At 44.9% G+C, this 20,638-nt stretch overlaps 1 protein-coding gene across 2 annotated transcripts; it reads left to right on the top strand.

Moving 5' to 3' along the window:
* The first annotated feature begins 8,590 nt into the window (after positions 1–8,590).
* Positions 8,591–10,517, top strand: LOC118480452. 2 transcript variants are annotated; one of them, XM_035975318.1, is made up of 2 exons: positions 8,591–9,443; positions 9,521–10,517. In XM_035975318.1, the coding sequence occupies exons 1-2, from the start codon at positions 9,305–9,307 to the stop codon at positions 9,895–9,897; spliced, it is 516 nt and encodes a 171-aa protein (XP_035831211.1). In that variant the 5' UTR covers positions 8,591–9,304; the 3' UTR covers positions 9,898–10,517. The 2 variants fall into 2 exon arrangements, with proteins under 2 accessions (XP_035831211.1, XP_035831207.1); XM_035975314.1 differs by having other exon boundaries at positions 8,591–9,215; positions 9,285–10,323.
* Positions 10,518–20,638: the final 10,121 nt, after the last annotated feature.

Here is a 20,638-nt window from a genome sequence, read left to right as displayed (position 1 = left end):
CAAAAGGGTACATGCACTAATCGGCCTTTGTCCCGATTTGTTGAGTGTTATATGCCTTATGTCCAAGGCTTGATGCAAAACTACTATCGATTGGGGGGTCTCACTGGAAGCAGCCTCTCTATATCTACGAGGTAGAGGTAAGGCTGTCTACATCTTATCCTCCACAGACCCTACCGTAGCTTTGCTATTGGTGGGATTTACTGAGTATGATGATGATAATTATGATGTAGTGTACGATCTGGAATGGGTCAAATTAAAAAAAGTTAGCTAAAAAGGGAACGGGTCAAACAACTTGTAAGTCACCCAAAGTCAGCTTTCTTTTAAGCATACAACCTTCTAAATTGTTTTTACGCAAAGATTTATTACTGTAAGAGTAAATTGCCATTTTAGTCCCTGGGGTTTGACTAAAAATCTCACTTTAGTCAAAAAAAAAAAATTTTCTTGTCATTTTTTAGTTCAAATAGTTTTTTGTCCTGCCATTTTAGTCCTTGACTTTTGGCATTTTTTGTCATTTTCATCCACCACCACCACCACCCACCCCATCACAACTTTCTATTATCGCCACCACTTGCCTGCACCGTCACCACCCACATACCCACCCCACCACCATCACCACCCACCATTTCCACCACCACCGGCCACTTTTCCGCCACTCACGTCAGCAACCAACACCACCGCCATCATCTTCATTGTAAATCGGCATACCACCATCCCCGTACCATCGCACCTGCAAAAAACAGAAAGAAAATTATGGTTTGACCAAAATGTCCCTAAGTTAACTGACTTTTTTGAATGGACTTAGTGGGTTGGATGAAAATATCAAAAAAAAAGGACAAAAATCAGGGACTAAAATGACAGAAAAAAACTATTTGGACTAAAATGACAGAAAAAAAACGATTTGTAGAAAAAAAACTATTTGTACTAAAGTGGCATTTTGAATCAAAACTCAGAGACAAAAATGGCAATTTACTCCTACTGTGATAATAATGTTTTAGGAATCATAATTACGCGTTAACTATTTTTATTTAATAATGGACAAGAAAAGTATTTGTGGATCAACCTGAATGGACCCGTTGAGAATCGGTATATGTTTATTTCTTCCCGCGCATCTCGCCAACTCTTTAGTATATGGATTTCAACAGGTCTCTATTTCTTCCTCGATATCTTCTTATTTTCAAAGTTTTCAATCGTCATCCTAAATCAATCTTACGGAGTGTTTGGATATGTGTTTTGGAAGTTGGAATTGGCCGTCTGATTACTCGAAGTTGTAGCAACCAACTTTTAATGTTTGGATAAGCAACTTTTGCTTCTGCCTATCTTATAACTTATAGTCAGATAACAAAGGCGGACCTAGTAAGTGGTTTAGGTAGGCTGGCACACCCCTTGAAAATAAAAAAAATGGTGTATTTTATAGGGCAAAATCTTACTCGCGCCCCTTGAAAATTTGATGAAACCCCTCATCCACACTCATTGGAAATATTTCCTAAATCCACCACTGATAATCCAATTTGAACAACCATTTTCATATTAGCTCAACAAAACTGACTATTAAATGATAAAATAAGATTGAGCAAGTGTCAGAAAAACCCTATGGACTTTCACTGAATTTGTATGCAAGTCCATGGTTTATTTTTTGCATGATTAATTCCCAAAACTTTCATAACTTAACAATGGGCTTACATACATATGGGTATTGGGCTCACTAAACCTAATATCAAAGGGGTAACTTCTAAACCATAAAAGTTATTTGTAAATGGGCCTATCGTAAAGTTGATATTTATCGGATTTAAAAAAAAAAAAAACACGTGCCTCGAAATCATGCGCCCTGTGCGGTAGTTCTCTCCGCACACCCTGATCACCGCTCATGATAATACCAATCCTCAGGGTTAAGCCAAACTTGAGGGGACTAGTTAGATGATTAGATGAAGATTTTGCTTTAAGTGATAATAATGAGTCTTATGTATTATAGTTAAGTACTCATAAAGATAATGTTGAGATCAAATATGTCCCCACTTAAAAGCCTTTGGGAACAATTATTGGAACCAAGAAACGTGTTACAAGCTCTTGAAATTGTAGGTTCATTAGAGGGCAGAGGCACATGATTTAAGGAAACATAAGGATTATTTTTATATATTTGCTCCTTTGGCATAATTAGTTTATTGGTCGGGCTCATCATAAATTTCTTTTCTTTACTTACTAAACTAAGGGACGCAACTTGTGTTTTTCTTAAAAAAAAAACTTAGCTTTTTATAAAAGGAAAAATTGGATTTTATTAATCATAAGTTTGATAGATTGACCGGTAATAGCCCCAACTAAATAAATGCTTTGTGACAATCCCAACTTTTAACTTATTTTCTTTCAGCAATCTCATACCAACAAAAAGTTAACCTTGTTAATTTTTGCTGACATTGACTACCACACAACCAGTCCACGTCATCAAAATTGTGCCACATAAACAATCCACGTCATCAAAACTTTGACTTATTTGTCACATAAGCAGTTTACGTCAGCAAAACTTTAACTTTTTTGACACATAAGCATCCTCAAAAACTAAAACCAACTGGATTAACTTTTGTTAGTATGTAATCGCTGATGGAAAATAAGTGACAGGGGTCAAAGAACTCCGTTGACCCCTGGATCAGCCCCTATTTATAGGTGGCAAAACGATCAATTTGCAGGTTGACCCACCAACCGACCCACCATGTTGACACCTTTAATCCTCTCCTGAAAAAAAATAGTATAGAAAGTAACTACTACTTTGTTCTCTTTTGGTTGTCCTATTTCCAATTTTAAATGTCACACAAATAACTTTTATTTATAATATTGATGTCAATATTATTAGAATATATTACTTTATATAATTGATAGTAATTGATAGCAATTATATAAAGTAATATATTCTAATAAATATATGCTTTCTCATATTTTCAGTTTATATTTTTTGGAATATTTCACCACTGTAGTTTTTCTCAAGTTGAACAGTAAGTAGTAAAATTTACCAACATACCCTTTAAGTTGTCTCTTTGAAAGTACCATCTTCTTATTTGTTTTCTTTACATCTTGTAACAGACTATTTTCAACTGAATGTTAAACTAGTAAAATTACCAACATACCCTCTGAAGCCTTTCCATTGGTGTCTCATTCTTAAGGGGTAAATTGTAATTTCCCATATTATTAATTCAAGTATGTTAAATCAAAAGCTGACTAATAATACCAGAAACTGGACCAGAAGTCATTTATTTGGTTGGGACTCATGTGATGATGAAAAAAAACATGTTTTTGCCGAAAGAAACAAAGAGATTTCAGTGAAGAAGTTGTACATGGTGCTTGATGAGTTGTACTAGAAGAGAATAGACCCATGCTCTCACTCTCAGTGTCTTTATATTTTCTTTCTAAATTGTCAGAAAATTTGGCAACCACTCCCCATTGTCTGTCCTGTAAATAAAGTGAAACAAGACAAACCCCTTGCTTCCAAAATCTTCCAGCTTTACATTTGTTTATGTGGAAAAGTGACCTGTCAATTCATGTGCTTCCCTCATTTTAAATCTTGTGTGAATTTTAAAACTTTATATATAGATAGATAGATGTGTGTATCATGATATTATTATTATTATTCATAACCTTATGAAACAAAGATTGTCTTGGAAAAGTGGGTTACTTGATTCTTGAATCATGAGATAGAGAAAAAGAAAGAAATGGGGTTGTTTGGAATGAAGTTTGATCCAAGATCCCGTATTGGGATTCGTTGGGATCTCGGACCAGGCTTCATTCTTGACAATCGTCTTTTCAGACAGATGTCGTCTGGAATGAAGCTTGATACAGGTTCTTTATAAGTTCTTATTTGATCACATGCAATTTACAAGTATTTGCTTTACAATTCTTCGTCTCTCTAGATATTTTTTTCAATCAGTTATCGAGTTCTTTTGGTTATGTTTGAGTTTATATGATGTCTCGTTTAAATCGGAAGTCGAATTCGTTTCATGGTAGTTTGGTTATCGGTTTTAAATGATTGAACCATCATGTTATGTTATTTTAAAAAGTAGAAATTGTCAACATATTAACATCTAGAGTGTGTTTTTCTTTTGCCTTTTGTTTTGTTTTAGGATTGGATGATTTGAAATTTTAGGTGTTCTTTCCCAACCTAGGAAATACGAAGTACTATATTTTTGAAGATACATAATGATGAGCTACCATCTTTCCATTAAGTGCATTCCATTTTTTAAATACAACACTCAGAAAACTGATCATAGGGTTCTTAGAGACGCGTCCAACGATCACGCTGGTGGTGACAGACACAAAACCCACAGATGTATTGCGTGACTATGTCGTGATAGGGCCCAGGTGACGTCCGTGTGGACAAACAGCAACGGACGTATAGGGCCTTTCGATTTTTTTCTGCTTGGTTTAGATTAGAGTTTTCTAAGAGCCATTGGATTAAATGATCTTTATATATTTGTTAATTAAATGAATTATTAACCGCTTTTGATTTTCAGAATCAACCCTCATACTTCTATGTGTAGAAAAATCTAAAAAATATTAGATTTAATTGTAAAAGAACATTAGATTTTTTCTATTTTTTATGTTTTTATTATTAAAATTTAGGTATTATATTCGTTTATTTCTTATTAATTTAATATGAATGAAACAGTGTTTGTGGTATTGATGCATTACTCGGAAAAAGTTTGTGGAGGTGTGTGTAGGTGTGTGTAGGGTGTTGCTAATATGTTAGGTTACAAGACATGTTTGTCAACGTTTATAGATTTTAGTACTAGAAAGTGAGATGCTCTTACCACATTATTTTCTTTTATCACTTACTAGACTAGATAAGTATATACTAAGACATGTTTGGACCACATGTTCGGTACCAAACCTATGTAGATATTGAAACTTTCTCCTTGAAAGAAATCTCCTAACAAAATTGTTCAAAAGTTCACAATCGCTTTATCAATCCGGTCTCACGTGGGACTCTAATAATCGATACAAGTTCTTGTGTGCACGCCTCCATACCGAAGAATTATGCATCCGTTCTCGACAAATCTCATTGATTGTCAATCTCAATTTTTCGTTCATCTTCAACACTCCTCTCACCTGCAAATTATCAACACGATAATCTGCACAAATAAACGATCTAAAACACTCAATGAATCAAAGAGATTCACTATGAGAATGAAAACCCTAAGGGGGCGTTTGGTTCGTGGAATGATTTGGAATTGGAATTGGAATTTGTATAGGAATTAGAATTTGAAGGAATTGGATTTGAAATTTAAACATTCCAATTGGAATTGGAAATTATTGGAATTGGAATCTCAATTCCATTTTTGTTGTGTTTGGTTGTCAAATGAATTGGAATCAATCACCCCGGCACCCACAACTACCAGTTCGGGTCAAAACGGTTTAGGTCGAAACGGTACGGGTCGAAATGGTTCGCTTCAAACGGTTCAATTCGAAATGGTACATGTCAAAACGGTTCGCGACAAAACGGTTCGTGCCGAAATGGTTCGATTCGAGACAGTACGGGTCGAAACCGTTCGCGTCGAAACGTTACGGGTTGAAATTGTTCGCGTCGAAACGGTTCGAATCGAAACGGTACGGGTTGAAACGGTGCAGGGTCGAAACGGTCGAAGATTCCAATGAATTTAGTTTAATTCCTTCACATATAGAAAGCACTTTGAATTCCTTTATGATGAAACAATGGTTAACCGGGCAGGGTTAACACACTGGTCTCGTCAAGAAGGGTTAATCCCTTCCTCTCGAGGATCGCTGGCTGGATCACCGGTGGTTGATCTCCTGCACAAGGAAACAAGCCGTGACTCGTAACAAGGAGGATGGGGTGGGGGGTGCTCCTTGTTACCACTCTCCGGCGTGAGAATCAGTAGTTTGCTTGAGAAGCAAAGTAAGATAGTAGTAGTAGTGAGAGAGTTGTGAAGAGATACCTCAAACCTGGTTTGGGGTTGGTATTTATAGCCGAGGAGTGAAGGAGGATGATGATGGATGGACTGACGACGTGCTGCACCTTTGCAGGTGTGTCAGGCTTGTCGGTTGTGGAGGTTACGCCACGTCAGTCCATTGCTTACGTAGCTCTGACAGGTAACTGCCATTGGTGCCACTTGCACTGTGGTGTCAGTCCCACTTGTTGAGTGCATAGGACGCGGTGCAAGCCGCATCGCTACATGCGGTAACGTCTGAAGTTACCGCGTCTCCTACTTGCGATCAAGGAATACGCGAGATGCGGTGCTAGCCGCATCGTCGTCCGCGGAGATTATTTGCCTGCATCCCTTGTCGTGACGAAAATGCCCATATGGTGCGGTGCCAGCCGCATCGTTATGTTCATCTTCTTCTATGCCCAAGGTAAGGCTTTCTTGTATTGATAGAAGTGTTCACTGGATGCGGTGCGAGGCCGCATCGCTGTGAATACTTCCGTTTTCATACACCAGATGTGATGCTATGTCGCATCACTCTACCGTTCTTATGTTCCATGTAAGTCCTCCTTCGTTACTAGATAGATTGGATTCAACCTTTGTGCCGACGCGTACTCGCATGGGCACAAGCAGGTTGCTAGCTAGTGGGGGTTTTGATAAGGGTAATGGTCACTCGCGGTCGATGCTGACGCGAGATCTGGGACCATACCCCTTCAAGTCCCCCCAGTCTAGTGTTGCTGCCACATACAAGTTGTATGTGGGAGGAGTACTGGACTATGGTGTTTGGAAGGTAGTTTGGAGTCTGGAGAAGATCCTAGACCATGTGTGGTCTTTTCTGTATGTAAATCAAGCTGGAGGTCTGGAAGGGTCATCTGACGCCTCTTCCGTATCGGTGAAGGAATTTCGTCTGATGCGAAATTCTCAGCCGATTTATGTCACCAGGTGGCTTGCCACCTGTTGTTGTGCCGAAGGTCTCTTGGAGACTTTGTTAGTAATGCTGCACGAACTTCGAACCAACCTCTGAGATGGTGGTTTGAAGGTGTGCACAGGCTTTCAACCTCTGAGAGGTGGTCTTGTCTTCAAACCAATTGTTGAATTGGTGCATGAAGAAGAAAAGAAACTTTTGGATCAATCTCTGAGATTGGGATCAAAAGTAGTTGATGCTTGTAAGTGCTTTGCTCAAGCTCTATGTTCAGCATCTAGTCACGAGATGACGATCCCTTTTTTGTTGGGTTTTCGTGTTCGTCGTCATAGCTCTCTAGTAACCGCACGTCCTTTGCGGTTACCTCGTTGCGTCATTGTTGGCCATGTTTGGTCGAACAATGTAGATTTGTACTATGGGTAAATAAACATGGTCATAGGCAAGGGTATGCCCACCATTGTTTATTCTATGCGGCCCATAGGCGGGCAAACAAAGTCATAAGCAGACTTGTTACCGCTGTTCGGACGCTTGTTGTTCGACAAGGGCTCGTTTAGAGCGCTTATCTGCGTTCGTTTTGGAGCCACTTACCTTCCCGCTCCAATACCGAGTTTGCCTTGTAGTAGCTTTGCTCGGTGATGTGGAGTGAGCTTGGCTCTTCCATAGCAACCACTCTGCGGAAGCTATGGTTATGTCCGTAGCTCCTCGTGAGTGTCTGTGGTTTTGCATTACCATATTCGCTCGAAGCGGGTGTGTTGCTCGGATGTAGCTCTTGAAGGTTCAGGAGACAGGGTTGCTGATGTGCGTTCGCGTACATTCCCTTCCTTCTTTATGTTAAAGAAGGTGTTCATGTACCCTCTGCGGTTGTGAACCGGACAGAAGGGATTTGAAGCTTGAAGAGAATGAAGGCGATGCGGTTTACCTGTGTCTGAGATGCGGTTTAGTCCAACGAACAACGTTGGTTCTGAGCATCTGACACACCTGAACGGGCTCGTGTGTGTCATGTCCGCATATTCCACGTGTGCTCGTGGGTAGTGCGGATAGGTATTATACCCCCTTATAGTGTAGAGATATATATTTTTACCTATTTTTAGGGGTATGTTAAAAAACGACATGCGGTATGGGTTATGGTGCGGTATACCAGAGAAACCGCATGCCGCTTATAATTGGATAATGTAGTCGCTTTTTGGTTGCATACGTGGCTGATCTCACGTGTGAGTTGGTGGAAGTTGGTGAGATCTTCCTGGCATGTGCTGAAATGAAAGGACGTTTGCACTGCCCGAGGCATTAAATGCACTGTAGCAAAGAGTGTAAACGTCCCTTATGTCAGGCGCGTGGGCGGCCACGCGCGCGTGATAACCGTCAGCGAAAACGGCGCTTGACACGTGGTGTCGCGCAATTCGTTCTTTTTGAACGTGATGATTCGTTTTCTCCCTCCGCATTAATTTCGATGGGTATATAAGGGGAAACCGTTCGTGGTTTCCCCTCACTTGTTCGAAATTTCAAAAATTTGCCGGTGAGAGAAAACTTGTTCTTTGTCTTCTCCGACGATATTTCTTGAAGTTCCGGTGAGGTTTTTAGTTTTTCTACTCACGTTCTTTCATTTCCTCGATATTTTCTGATGGCTGAACCATCAAATCCACACAATGTGGAGGGTGAAAACCCAGAGCCATCTTCGCCGGTGGCGGCGGAGGAGGAGGAAGAGGGGGCCGCCGGTGGTGGTTTACCGGCGTTAAAGTGGACCAGGAAAAGCTTTGATCGTCTAATGCTTGACGTTCAAATGCCCTCTGAATATGGGGCAGTCTACCCATCGGAAGGTGACACCGGTGCCGATGCTCCGGCCGGTTACGTGACCATGTGGTCAGACTTTTTTGGTGACTGCAATCTCCGGTTACCTTTGACCGTTTTTGTTGTCGAGGTTTTGGAGTGGTACAAGGTCCACATTTCTCAAATGAGTCCGTTTGGTATGATTCGGATTCGAAATTTCGAGTTCACCTTTCGTCCTCTTGGCATAGAGCCCACCGTTGGAGATTTTCGACGGTTTTATCAAATGACGGTGTCCTTGGGGTTCTTTTCTTTCCGTCAGCGAGATGGTAGTCCCAAGCTGATGACTCCTCCCAAGGGGATGACGATGTGGAAGAAGAAGTTCTTTTACATCAAGGCTGCTGCCATTGTTGCAAAGATGACGTTTCGGAATGTGACCGAGACGATCATAGCAGAGACCATTGCGGTCCCAAGTGTGAAGACGGTGGAGTGGTTTCCGCAGTTGCAGACCATTGAGTCTGTGAAGTTGACCAACACCCAGTTGTGGGTGTTGCGCATGATGTTGACAAGGAGGAACAAGAAGTCGAAGCCCGTGGTGCGGGAGAAAAGTGGTGGTACGTACTTTTCATTTGTTTAACTTCTTTATCCTCGTATGCGTTACTGACTTGTGCGTTTGTTATCAGAGGACGCTCCCGTATGGAGGATGTTTGCCCCGGATTTCCAGGGTCAGGTGGAAAAAGTTGTTTGTGCGGATGGCGAGGAGGAGTTTAATGTTATCATTCGAGATAACTTCCGGGTGCCTACTGAAGCCGCATTGGCAGTTGAGTTGCCGCGGGGCAAAGGTATGTTTAGGAATCCTTTATTCTTGTGATAACAATAATGGTTGCACTGACTCCCCTCTTGCATGGTTTTCATGCAGGTGATCTTGGGGCCTTAGGGGACCCTGATGCGAAGGGTGTGCCTAAGAGGCAGACGGTGAAAGGCGTGCGTTTTCGCCAAAAGAAAATATCGGAGGTCCCTGTTGTGCCTCATTTGGTACCGCAGGCGGCAGGTATCTCTCACTCTTCTTTTCGTAGATACTTGGATTATGTGATAGTATCTGATACCCTTGAGGGTTTGGGTACAGCTGCGGGCCCGCAGTCTGGTGCGGGGAAAAGGCAAGTAGAAGAGACGGCTGCTGGTGCCGGTGGACCGAAACGTCGGAGGCTGCAGTCTAAGAGGACTGTTCCGACATCGAAGAAACCTGCGGTTACTGTTGGTAAGTGTTGCATAGCTTGTCTAAAATGTTATGTATAACTTGTTTTGACAGCTATTTGACTTTGTTTTTGCAGAGCCTTAAAATGAAGATTTTTCTATCTTTGATGCTCCGGAGTCACCCCCGCGTGCCACGGGTGCGGGTGTAACGGAGGTGCCGTCGACACCTCCTGTCAAGGTGGTGCCTGAGTCAACCGTGCGGAAGGAGGGTACCGCAGAGAATGTTGCGACCCAGATATTTGATACCGTTGACTCGTCCAACAATCTGATCTCTCCCAATGAGGGAGATAATTTGAGTGTGCGGTTTGCTGATACTGGGAAGCAACAGTCTGATGCCGAACCGCAAAAAACTGGTGCTGAAGCGCGGCAGCATGATGCTGAGCCGCAGAAGTCTCCTGCTGGTGAGAAGGGTACCGGTTCTTCTGCCGGTGGTGTGGGTTATGATGGGCCTCCAATTCAGCCTGGTGAGTCTGAATTGGAGTATTACTACCGCACTTATACCCAGGGTCGAAGCACTGTGTATCACCGACCCCCCTGGACTGTTATGCAGGGGGATGATATTTCTAACGACCCTTCGGCATGTAAGGAGATTCTGGGTGGTCTGGGCACCCCGTTCGAAGTTGAACGTGCCCGTGCTGCACCTCGTGAGCTGCGTATAAACCAGCTCTCAACAATGTTAATAGGATCTTCCATTGTGGCGAATGCCATTTTGGAAGATTACAAGGTGTTGGGCCGCCGCGAGGAAGAAGCTGCTCGCATGCGGGCTGAAGCGGAGAAGTTGGTCGAGGCTGCTCGTGCGGGTGCGGAGCAGCTTGAGAAAGATAGGGCTGCTTTTGAGAAGCAGAAACAGACCGCGGAGTGGGCTGCCGCTGCTCAGCTTAAACAGGTTCGTACTCTTGCCAAACTCCTTTCTGATGAACGCAAGACTTGGAATGAAAAGTTGTCCAATGAGCGTAAGAAGTGGAACGAATCTTGGGCTAAGCAGAATGACACTCTTTTTCGTGCTCGGCAGGAGTTGACGAACGCCAAGGCAGCGAACGTTGCCTTGGGTAAAGAAAAAGCTGCAGCAGAGGCCATCGCTGTGAAAGCGTAGCAGGCGAGGGCCGAGGCCCTAAAGGCGCTTGAAGAGGACAAGGAAGCCGGGGCGCGTGCTGCGAAGGCCCTTGAAGAGGCCGAAGAGAAGGAGAGCCGTTCGTCTAAGGCTCTTGAAGAGGCGAATGCGGAGCGCATTCGTTTGGATAAAGTTGTTGCCAGCCTTCAGGTATGTTTCGTGACCTCTGTTGTATATTTCCTTCATTGTTTTGAAAATGTTTATCGAGTGAACTGTTTGCTGTTTTTGTAACAGGCTGAGGTTCAGGCCCGGGAGGCCGCGGTTACAGACCTTACTGCCCGCATGTCGGTTGCGGAGGAGCGGGCTGATGCCGCTGTTGAGGCCAAGGATGCCTTGGTGTCCTCTTTTGACCAGTTGAAGGCTGACCGTGAGTGGTTGCGGACTCACGGTATCGCGCGTGTAAGTATCCGTTGCCTTTATATTTGCTTGGATTATTATCCGAGACTTATGATCTTTTTATTGCAGATTGTTGAGGCTATCATGGATGCCCCTGAGACCGCAGCTGGCTTGGACTTGGTCAAGCAGCGTGCTCGTGACGCTGGTTTTAAAGCTGGTTATAACCGCTGTATTTCCCATATGAACGTCATGTCTATAGGCGGTGAGATCGAAGAGCGGTCCGGCTTCCGGGATGTGGATACCGAGTCGCTTCTTAACGCGGCCGAAGTCTCCTTTTATGATACGTCCCTTGCCTGTGTAGAGGAACTGGACAACTGTTTGGAGGCTGCGGACTATGTTGATCGACTGCGGATGCTGTATCCGGATGCGGAAGAGGAAGATCCCGCTGGTGGTGCCGGAGGAGATGCGGGAACCAGCGGCACAAAATAGGGTTTAGGTTGGCTAGTGTGCCTCCTTTTTGTTTTCCTCTTGTATAGAATATGAACTTTATGTAAATCCATTAAGCATCCCGTGGGTGCTTGAATTTTTTGAATATAAAGTTTTTTGTTCAGTTTGTACAAGTGTTTTTAATTCTTGCATGTCTGAGCGTATGTATGCGTAACTTTACCCATTTATGAACGGGGTCAAGTATACTCCGTACTTTTGTTGTATGAGTACGCGTCAATTCTGTTATTTACCGCGTTAGGGTTTTAGAATTGTGTAAGCTTTGTAAAAGCTTATATATCCGGAACTCTACCCATTTGTGAATGAGGTCAAGTGTACTCCATACCTTTGTTGCATGAGTACGCGTCAATTCCATTGTTTGCCTTTTTGGGCTCAGGAATTGTGTTCAGTGTTATCAAAAAACTTGTTTATCCGTCCGGATAAATATGCAAGTCTTTTTGCCTTCTGCTGGCCTATTACAATATTTGTGTGTGGGTACCACTTTGTATGGGTACCGCGAATGAAGATTTTGCCAATCTGTTTTTGGGATACCGCAAAGTGGAACACGCATTTGTAATAGTAGTAACAAACAATAATGTATAAAATTGCTTATTTATTTATTTGCAAATGGCCTGCGGCCCGATAGGTTACATAGAGAAATGTAAGAACATGGCTTACATATAACAGCGTCGAAGCTGTTGTGCATTCCATGTGCGTGCGATAGGTTCGCCTGCTAGCGTTTGCAATTTGTACGCGCCTTTCCCTAAGACCTCTTTGATGAGGTAGGGTCCTTCCCACTTGGGGGCAAGTTTGCCTGGGCGCTCGGCATTAGATGCCTCATTGTCACGTAGGACGTAATCTCCTGGGTTGAAAGTACAAACGCGGACGCGCGTGTTGTAGTACTTTTCAAGTTTGGATTTATATTTGGCCTCGTTGATGGCAGCGTTTTCGCGCCTTTTCTTCCAAGAGGTCCAAATCGATCCTGCGTTCCGTGTTGTTGTATAGTTTTTCAATAGCCAACATTCTAGGAGATGGGAGACCTACTTCCACGGGGATCACCGCTTCTGAACCGTAGACTAGGCTGAAGGGTGTTTCCCCGTTGCTTGTTTTTGGGCTTGTTCGGTGAGCCCATAAGATACTTGGGAGTTCATCGACCCAGCCACGCCTGGCCATTCCCAACCGTGCCTTGATCCCTTCGACTAGGCTTTTATTGATACTCTCAACTTGGCCGTTCCCTTGCGGGTGTGCGACTGATGAGAATGTGTGCTCAATATGTAGTTCTTTTAGCCATTTTTGGAATTCGTCGGCAGCGAAGTTGGTGCCGTTATCGGTGACAATGCACATTGGTAAACCGAAACGGCAGATGACGTGTTCCCAAATGAACTTTCTCGTTATCATAGCAGTGGTTGAGGCGAGCGGTTTTGCTTCTACCCACTTTGTGAAGTAATCGACCGCTACTATGATAAATTTAACCGCACCTGGAGCGTCAGGGAAAGGTCCCACCATGTCAATTGCCCATTTCTGAAAGGGCCATGCGGTTGTGACGGGGACTAAGTTGTTCTTTGGCCGCAAGGTTTTTGGATCATGACGTTGGCAGTCAATGCATTTGCGCAACTCTTTGACGGCGTCCAGGTGCATGCCGGGCCAGTAATACCCGGCATTCCTGATTTTGGCCACTACCATGCGTGGTCCAGCATGTATGCCACATATGCCCTCGTGTATCTCTCGGATGAGGTATGTGGCATCCTGTGGGTTGACACACCGCAAGAGTGGCCCGAGGTATGACTTTCGGTATAAGATACCATCTCCCATTTGATAATGGCACGCTTTGTATTGTAGCTTGCGTGCCTCTGATTTGCTTTCGGGAGTCACACCTGATTGTAGATATGCGATAATAGGTGTCATCCATGATGTTGAACCGTATTGAATGACGTTGACTTGGCGCAGGGGTACCGAAGGATTTTGCAGAATTTCGATGCGTATCTCCTTTGCCAAGTGTTGGAAGCTGGTAGATGCAAGTTTTGATAGTGCATCTGCGGACTTGTTTTCGCTTCGATTAATATGGCGAATATTGAACGAAGCGAATTTGGATATTAGTTGCAGGGCTTGCTCGAGGTAGAGGATCTTGATATCCCCTTTTGCGGCATAGTCGCCGCGTGTTTGGCCTGCAACTAACAAGGAATCGACGTGTGCTTCCAGATGTTGCACGCCGATTTTGACTGCTAAACGTAGTCCCGCTAACAGGGCCTCATATTCTGCTTCGTTGTTTGTGCTTTTGAAATCGAGGCGGATTGCATATGTAAGCTCTTGGCCGTCAGGGCTGACGAGTCGCAGACCTGCACCCGCACCTTCCTCGTTGGAGGCACCATCTGTGAATAGTGCCCATGTCTCTGAGGAGGATGGCGTTGGTGCAGGAGTTTGTGCTTCTTCGCATTCTTGGATGCGATTCACCGGTACTTCGGCGGCGAAATCAGCTAAGATCTGGCCTTTAATCGCGGGGCGCGGTTTATAGTGTATCGTGTGCGCGCCCAGCTCGATTGCCCATTTTGCTAATCTCCCAGAGATGTCGGGTTTGGATAGGATCGGCCCGATTCTGTAATTGGTTAGCACTGTGATGACGTGGTTTACGAAGTAGCGTCGTAATCGTCTTGAAGCGTGCACTAATGCTAGCACCAATTTTTCCATTATGGAGTATCTCGTCTCTGGGTCGTTGAGCATCTTGCTGATGTAATAGATGGGTGTTTGAACCCCCTTTCGCTCCACTATTAATACCACACCCACCGCGTTATCCGCGGCGGATAGGTATAATATGAGTGGCTCATCCTTGCGTGGTGCGGTTAGAGTTGGGAGTTGTATCAAACACTCCTTCATTTCCCGAAAGGCCTGTTCAGCCTCTGCGGTCCACTGGAATTGTTCTTTCTTTGAACAGCTCCGCAGGGTGTTAATGAACGGATAAGACTTAGCTGCATGGTTGGCTAAGAATCTGTTGAGTGCCGCTAGCCTGTCGGCTAGCCGTTGCATATCCTTCATCGATGAAGGCGATGGCATGCGCTCGATCGCCTGGACTTTCTCCGGGTTTACCTTGAATCCATCTTTAGTCACGATGAACCCAAGGAATTTGCCTTCTTCCATTCCAAATGAGCATTTCCCTGGATTGAGCTTTATGTTAACGCTTCGCAGAGTTTGGAATGTTCTTTCAATATCCGTGAGCATGGTATCCTCTTCCATGCTCATGACGACCAGGTCGTCCATGTAGATTTCGACACTTTTGCTTATTTGCCCGCGGAAAGTGTCGTTCATCAACTTTTGATAGGTTGAGCCCGCGTTGCGCAACCCAAACGGCATCTTTGTATAACAGTAATTTCCGGTGGGAGTCCGGAATGCCGTTTTGTCTTCATCCTCGATTGCCATTTGTACTTGATGGTACCCTTTGTAGCAATCGAGGAAACACTTCCACCTGAATGGTGCGAGATTATCGACTTTTTCGTCGATTTCTGGAAGCGCGTAACAATCCTTGGGGCAGGCTTTGTTAAGGTCTTTGTAATCGACGCACATGCGCCAGCCCCCGGACGGTTTTTCTACCATGACTGGGTTGGATAACCAAGTCTGGTATTTAACTTCCCGCAGGATGCCTGCGGAGAGCAGTTCTTCGATCTGCTCCTGCATCGCCTGATTTTTAGCTGACCCAAGGTGGCGTTGGCCTTGGATCACTGGCTTAATACCTGGCAAGGTATTCAAGTGATGTTGCGCAATATCACGTGGGACCCCGGTCATGTCCGCGGGTGTCCACGCGAAGATGTCTTGGTTCCTGAAGAGAAGCTGCTTCAGGTGCGCTTTGGTGGTCGGGGATAAGGCGTGACCCAATGTGACCTTTTGTTCTGGGTATCTCGCGTTGAGAACCCATTTTTCTGGTTGGTCGTTGGGAGTGGGCCTTGCGACCTTGGTCGGACGTACTTCGTCCGACATCATGACGTCCCTGCGGGCATAGATTATCGCGACCCCCGATTCGGTTGGGAAACCAACCGCAGAGTGGGGGACGGACGTGATCATATTGAAATCTCCTTGGGATTCTCTCCCGAGGAGTACGTCATATCTGGAGGTGTGAGGTAAAACCATGAAGTTTACCTCTTCTGTCCTTGTGCGATTTCCGCTGGAAAGACGCACAGGGAAAGTAATCTGGCCCAGGGGAAAGACAGTTTCCCCCTGCGAACCCGGTTAACGGGTAATCTACTGCTTGCAACCGATCTTTGTCCTCCTGGTCGAACTGGTTGAAGCATTGTTCGTAGATTATATCAGATGTACTGCCCGGGTCGATGAATAGACGCTCGGTGCAGTAGTGTGCCAGTTGGCCTGAAATAACGACGGCGCGCCTATCGCGCGGTCCACCTCGGACTTTTGGAAAGACGACTTGCTTGTCTTTCCAGTCACATTCCGGCCTTCTCGCCGCTTTGCGCGGCCTGCCTTTGCCTCCGTGGATCATGTGGGTGGAAGCCACGTACATGGTTCTCTTCCCGGAGGAGGTACCTTCGCCATGAGGGGTGATGCGCTTGGTGGGTTTTTGCCCACCTGGCAAAAGGTGTTGCAGTTTCCCCTCCTTTAAGGCCCGCTCAATCTCCAGCCGGAGACTGATGCAGTTGTTGGTGGTGTGGCCCGAGTCCTTGTGGTACTCACAGTAGAGTGTGAGGTCCTGATTTTTCTTGGACTTCATTGGTTGGGCCGGTCGCAAGAACTGTGGGTCCGCAAGGAGGACCTCACTTGGCGACATGGTGATCTCGGTCCAGTTGCGGTCCCGAGAATCTTTTTTTGACGCCCGACTGTCTCAGGCGGGGTTGTGGTTCCTTGGGTCGAACGTGTTGGTTCGCGGGAAATACGGTTTGGAAATATCACGATTTCCAACGTCCTGGTTGCGTTTATTGTTACGCTTGGACCCTTGGTGGGACGTTTCAGCTTGGGGCTTTGCCTTTGCCACGTACGGTTCGAGTGACCGCTGCGTCTGGGCGTATGTCTTGACTGCGGTCATGACATCCTCCCATTTTTTGGGCAAGCCCTCCTTGCCAGAGATGGTCATGATCATCTCTCTGTCTTTGACAGCCCGGATGAAGTGGTTTCGTGCCATCTGGTCTGCCACGTCACCTATCTCCAGGCACTCTTTATTGTAACGGACGACGAATGCCTCGAGGGATTCGTCGTCTCTTCGCCAGATGTTCATGACGTCCAACGAATCACGTTCGTGGCGTCGCTGCTGCCTAAAATGAGCGAGGAACTTGGTACGCAAGTCCTCGAATGAATCCAGTGATCCCACTGGCAAAGAATCGAACCATGCCCTGGCCAGGCCCGTAAGGGTCTGGGGGAAAAAATTACACCAGGTGGGTTCATCCCACTGGCCGTTGATGCCCGCGCCCATGAAGATGTTCATGTGGTCGTCCGGGTCGTTCGAACCACTGTATTTCCCAACGTTGAATGGGAACTTTGTCGTGGTGACATGGGCGTTGGCAATCCGCGTGCCGAACTTGGAATTTTCGGCCGCTGCCTTTGGCCTGTATGGCTCGTTCGCAGGGCGCTTTGCCGCCCTGAGGTATGTGTTGCGGGGGTGACTGGGAGGAACATAGTTGCGTCCTCCCGGTCTGCTGCTGGTGTCATGTGAATCCCCGCGGTAGGTACAGTCGTCAGGGTCGGTATGACCGTACCCTTCGGTGTATGGTTGTGGGCCCAATCGGCTCTGAATGCCTGGGCCGCGTCGGGAGGTTGATCGCCTACTGTCCTCGCCATGGGGGCCAAGGCGTGTATGCACTGGTCCTCTGGTGTGGGACCCGTATGAGGAATCGTCCTCATTGAGGGTGTGGACCGAATAGTAGGACGATCCGCGGTCTTCACGTCGGCTTCTTGAAGCCGGGCGTGAATGTATCCTGCCGTCGTATTGTAAAATACGCTCGGCAGGGGTGTGCGGTGCTGGGGTAGGCCCAGCTTGTATATTCGCTTCCGTACAAGCGCGGTTGTATGCTGCGGTCAGCAGGGCTGCCTGCTGCTCGTACCAGGTATGAACGGTCATGCCTGGTGGGATCACAGATGCGAACTGTGATAAGTCATGTCCAAACATAAAGGAGGGACTCCTTTGTGTGGACGTGCCGATGTGTCCGGGTTGGGAGGTCGAGGCATTGACCCCTACCGGAGGTGGGAATGGAGGATTTTGGTTATACGCAGTGTTGTTTTGGTGATCAGTCATGATCGTGAGAGAGGGAAAAGGATGGTTTAGAAAATGCTAAGAGTAGCAGTGGGCGCCAATGATGAAACAATGGTTAACCGGGCAGGGCTAACACACTGGTCTCGTCAAGAAGGGTTAATCCCTTCCTCTCGAGGATCGCTGGCTGGATCACCGGTGGTTGATCTCCTGCACAAGGAAACAAGCCGTGACTCGTAACAAGGAGGATGGGGTGGGGGGTGCTCCTTGTTACCACTCTCCGGCGTGAGAATCAGTAGTTTGCTTGAGAAGCAAAGTAAGATAGTAGTAGTAGTGAGAGAGTTGTGAAAAGATACCTCAAACCTGGTTTGGGGTTGGTATTTATAGCCGAGGAGTGAAGGAGGATGATGATGGATGGACTGACGACGTGCTGCACCTTTGCAGGTGTGTCAGGCTTGTCGGTTGTGGAGGTTACGCCACGTCAGTCCATTGCTTACGTAGCTCTGACAGGTAACTGCCATTGGTGCCACTTGCACTGTGGTGTCAGTCCCACTTGTTGAGTGCATAGGACGCGGTGCAAGCCGCATCGCTACATGCGGTAACGTCTGAAGTTACCGCGTCTCCTACTTGCGATCAAGGAATACGCGAGATGCGGTGCTAGCCGCATCGTCGTCCGCGGAGATTATTTGCCTGCATCCCTTGTCGTGACGAAAATGCCCATATGGTGCGGTGCCAGCCGCATCGTTATGTTCATCTTCTTCTATGCCCAAGGTAAGGCTTTCTTGTATTGATAGAAGTGTTCACTGGATGCGGTGCGAGGCCGCATCGCTGTGAATACTTCCGTTTTCATACACCAGATGTGATGCTATGTCGCATCACTCTACCGTTCTTATGTTCCATGTAAGTCCTCCTTCGTTACTAGATAGATTGGATTCAACCTTTGTGCCGACGCGTACTCGCATGGGCACAAGCAGGTTGCTAGCTAGTGGGGGTTTTGATAAGGGTAATGGTCACTCGCGGTCGATGCTGACGCGAGATCTGGGACCATACCCCTTCACTTTAGTTAAAGGAATTTGAAGGAATTCATGCTTAATTCCAATTCTAATTCCATTGTCAACCAAACACATATAGATTGAATTGGGATTCCAATTCCATCAAATTCTGTGAACCAAACATCTTAAGAGATGAGATGAAATTCAAATTCCAATTCACTTAAATTCCATTGAATTCCTGCGTACCAAACCCCCCCTAAATTGCCTAGGAGAGAAAATACGAAGGAACAGAGAGAACAAATGCAGTTAGATGAGCACACATGATTCCAATGCACCCTTTTATATCTGGATATAATAACCGGAGAGCCTTCATGTCTTCATACACGAACAGAGTCTTCACTTAAGCCCATATGTCCAGCAAGCCCACTTTAGCCCAATATGAAGAAGCAATAAGTAAGCAGCAGCAAGCCCAATCCATCCTAAGCAACATTATGAAACATCAAAAAATAAAGTCATAATTAGAACAATAAATCCAACCAGAAATAATGGAATTGAGATGAAAATGATGTACACATGACATTTTAACATAGTCCATTAAGGAACTTCATCTTAGCCTCAAAGTTATGGACATTTAACCTAACACGCCATGTACAGAAACTTATACTATGTATAGAACCTCAAAACACCATGCTATATTTCATTAATATTTTTCCAGGACCAATAAGATGGTCGATGGGTTTCGTCGTCGATATCGCTAATATATATACCCATTCAATTCAAAGCAATTGATTAAGTTCATATGCTTAATATCATTAATATACTTATTCAATTCAAAACAGTAATATTTTATTGAAACCATAGGAGAATCTCATAAAATTGTACATAAAAAAAATAATAGATACAAATGCTAGAGGAATGAATTGTTGCTTTCAAATGGTAATTTGCCGCATTCATATCATGCCCTTATATGACGTGAATATGAGGGCAAAACGCCCATTTGACGCCTAGTGGGACAGTGCACATAGCGTTTTCCGGCGTGAACAAGAGGGCAAAACACTCATTGCGGTTGGTCTAAACTCTAAACAACATATATTTTCCACATTCTTTTAAGCTTATAAAACCCTGTCTCCAAACCATGGCGGGATTAGCGGCTAAAATAAATCTAAAGATATTGTCGTGATGTTATATTTGGAAATTGGATTTATTCCATCATGTCAATCATTTATTATTTTCCATATTCTTTTAAGGTTAACACGTCTTTGAGTCTTTTGACTGAATCAACCATTTTTCCCACTTATTTTATCATATACATGACAAAACATTATTCTCAAATAATGAAGAATCCACTTACATTAAGGTTATGACAAGGAACTTTTTGTTGTATATTTTCTTCATCTTATTTACCATAGGAATTTTAACAAGAAAATCCCATGTGGATACCTTTATTAATAAAATAATAATAATTGCCTGGATGGCTAGTACATTTCTCTAACATATAAGACAAATTGTCAATAGTCATACGTCCACCTAGTGGCGGATTCAAGAATGTTTTGCACAGGGTTTTTTTTATAGATTTTCATTATTTTTTTTTAAAATCATACAAGATTTCCACTAACTTTTTCTATTAATACCAAACCAAAGGGTCCCGGGAAACCCTCAAAACACCACTGGATCCGGCCCTGC

Source organism: Helianthus annuus, chromosome 1 (assembly GCF_002127325.2).
Source record: "Helianthus annuus cultivar XRQ/B chromosome 1, HanXRQr2.0-SUNRISE, whole genome shotgun sequence".
NCBI classification, from domain to species: Eukaryota; Viridiplantae; Streptophyta; class Magnoliopsida; order Asterales; family Asteraceae; genus Helianthus; species Helianthus annuus.
Note: the sequence above shows the minus strand (reverse complement) of the source record. Positions and strands in the feature narration are given on the sequence as shown.

Excerpts from the sequence above, each read along its gene's own strand:
- LOC118480452 (XM_035975314.1), top strand. The coding sequence starts at position 8,603 with ATGCTTGACGTTCAAATGCCCTCTGAATATGGGGCAGTCTACCCATCG. Across the intron at positions 9,216-9,284 it reads GGTGCGGGAGAAAAGTGGTG|AGGACGCTCCCGTATGGAGG; the intron begins GTACGTACTTTT and ends GTTTGTTATCAG.